This window comes from Bidens hawaiensis, unplaced genomic scaffold, assembly GCF_021521415.1.
Source record: "Bidens hawaiensis isolate Kalapana, Puna unplaced genomic scaffold, B.hawaiensis_p1.1 tig00028417_1, whole genome shotgun sequence".
Taxonomy (NCBI): Eukaryota; Viridiplantae; Streptophyta; class Magnoliopsida; order Asterales; family Asteraceae; genus Bidens; species Bidens hawaiensis.
Window position 1 is genome coordinate 222,432 of NW_027494633.1, and position 2,333 is coordinate 224,764.

A 2,333-nucleotide genomic window follows, 5' to 3' on the forward strand; every position below is an offset into this window, starting at 1 on the left:
ATACCATTAATGTTTAAACACGTGATTTTTTCCGTAAATTTCAATTGTGCTAGCTATATAAGTTGTAGTAGTTAAGTTATCTTTGACATGTGAATGAGCCATGTGGTCGAATAGTTTTATTTTATTATTTTAAACTTGTTACATTTACTATCTTTTAAAAGTTACCGATTCAAAAATACAAAACACTTGTGATGCCATAAGACATAACATTGAAAGGTTTTAGTAACCATCATATATATAACCATTCAATCACCAAATCACATGGCTATAACTACTACTAGCTATGTCCAAATGCAACACCTTTTGTTTTGTTTGTAACCACCAAACTTATCCCATACGTTTTTACTAACAATTAATAATGTTGTTATACATCCCTTCTACAGATAGGGCAAGATCCCTGCCTAACTAGCCATTCATCGATGCATTTTACGTGAAACACGTGTCTACAACTTGGTAGTTCTCGTCCTTCTTCTTTCTTCTCGAAATCTTCCAAGCAAATCGCGCAGTTTGTCTCCTCTATTTGATCAATCGAATCCCCAAATACGCGTTTTGGTAACCTGTCTATTGTATCTTCAGATAACCCTCTTGTCCCATTGTTATCCACGTCAAACATGTCACTAAAACTCGTTTCCATGTTACTAGTCTGTACAAATCACAAATAAACATATTAATATACATATACACGTACATAATAATATATATTTACACATATTAACGATTTTTTAAAAATTGTGATGTCAGTCAAAACGACATCCCTGTATATTGACAACGCAAAAACACAACCTTCTTACAAATTTTAGATAATTGTACTTATCTAAGATTTGCATAGCATTAATTAAGAAAAAAATAATAAAAAACAAAAGCTAAAGTTTATCATCAAAAAAACATAATTTGTACTTTTTTAGGTTGTCTTATCACATGTTCCAGGATTCGATTTCATCAATGTTTTAAACCAAAGATTCAAGAATCTATTATCCACATTTTTTTTCTTAATGTTTAAAACAAACATCACAAACTCAACCCCACCATGTTTATTTACCTGCCATTGGTATGCTTTAAGCACAGCTGGGCTGACCCATTCAATAAACACTTTCCCATTTAAAAGGCTATGTAACAATGCAACCTGCAAAGAGTTAATTATTACACATGTTAACACCAATCAAACCATATGTACAAATATGACATATATAAGGTACAAACACAAATTACCTTAGAGAAGGGTTCACCATTAACCATCATATCCATGACTTGCAACGCCGTGATCGCACCCGTGACCGCACCCACACCCGCGCCACGAACTAACCCTGTTTCGGTAGTTTGCCCTTTGATTGCGCCCGTGATTGTCCCGATTATTGATCCACCTGAATTCAGTATTCAAATTTAAGTATTAAAGAAATTTGAAATCCAAGGAGCTACTTAATAGAGTCCAATGGGTCATGTATAGTAATTTTATGGTGGACCCAAGGTTTTTCTATAGGGGGGTTTAACCAAAATTTTACTGGAGGCAATTAAGATTTTAACGTAAGATTATTTTAATGGAGTCTAGCTTTCCAACGTCTATGAATGTAGTTTTCAAAAGACTTAGTTTTAATATCCAAAAACATCTGGCGACGTTTGTTGTGTTCACCTTTTATCTAGTGGTATATTAAGAAATTAATGTAATTTTTCAAAAAAAGTAGTTTCACTATAAAAAAAAATAACCTACTGACACACTTGTTATCAGTTCACCTTTTATTTATATGTAAATACTACTACAAACCATAAATTTTTTTCTTTTAGTATATAATAAATTATTAAATTTTCAAAAAACTTAGTTTTGCTATAAAAAATAGTCCAGCAACGCAGCCTGTTGCCCCGTAAACACTAATACAAAGTTACAAACCATCAATAATTTTTTTTGCTAGTGATATTTTAAGAAAATAAGAAGGAATTACACGAACCTAACGCGAAGGCGCAAGTGATGAAAGCGGTAGAGACTCTATTTAATACATACATAAAAGAGCAAAATTTGAAATCAGCCATGTTTGTTGCCGGAAAAAGATGCCGGAGAAGATGAGTAATGAGAGTAGATAGTGAATTGGTATTTAAATGGATAGAAGATGTATTTATAGGGGTAGAGAGTATGGAAAACAACATTTAATAATAAAAAAAAGTGTTGAAATATAGTAGACTTTTATTTTTAGGTAATAATAATATTATACTTTTTTGGTTTAAAATATCTTACAAGTAGTAATTTAAAAAATAAGATGAAGACATCAAGTTTGTGTTATTTAAAATTTTAAATTATGGTTGGATTAAAGATCGGCTAAGTTTGACATTGCTTATGTAAGATA

General features: G+C 31.4%; 1 protein-coding gene across 1 annotated transcript; it reads right to left on the reverse strand.

The window, feature by feature from the left end:
- Positions 1-205: 205 nt before the first annotated feature.
- On the reverse strand, positions 206-2,104 carry LOC143576938 (NEP1-interacting protein 2-like). Its single transcript, XM_077060913.1, has 4 exons — positions 1,941-2,104; positions 1,210-1,361; positions 1,040-1,123; positions 206-643 (listed from the first exon to the last, which is right to left on the reverse strand). The coding sequence occupies exons 1-4, from the start codon at positions 2,020-2,022 to the stop codon at positions 365-367; spliced, it is 597 nt and encodes a 198-aa protein (XP_076917028.1). The 5' UTR covers positions 2,023-2,104; the 3' UTR covers positions 206-364.
- Positions 2,105-2,333: the final 229 nt, after the last annotated feature.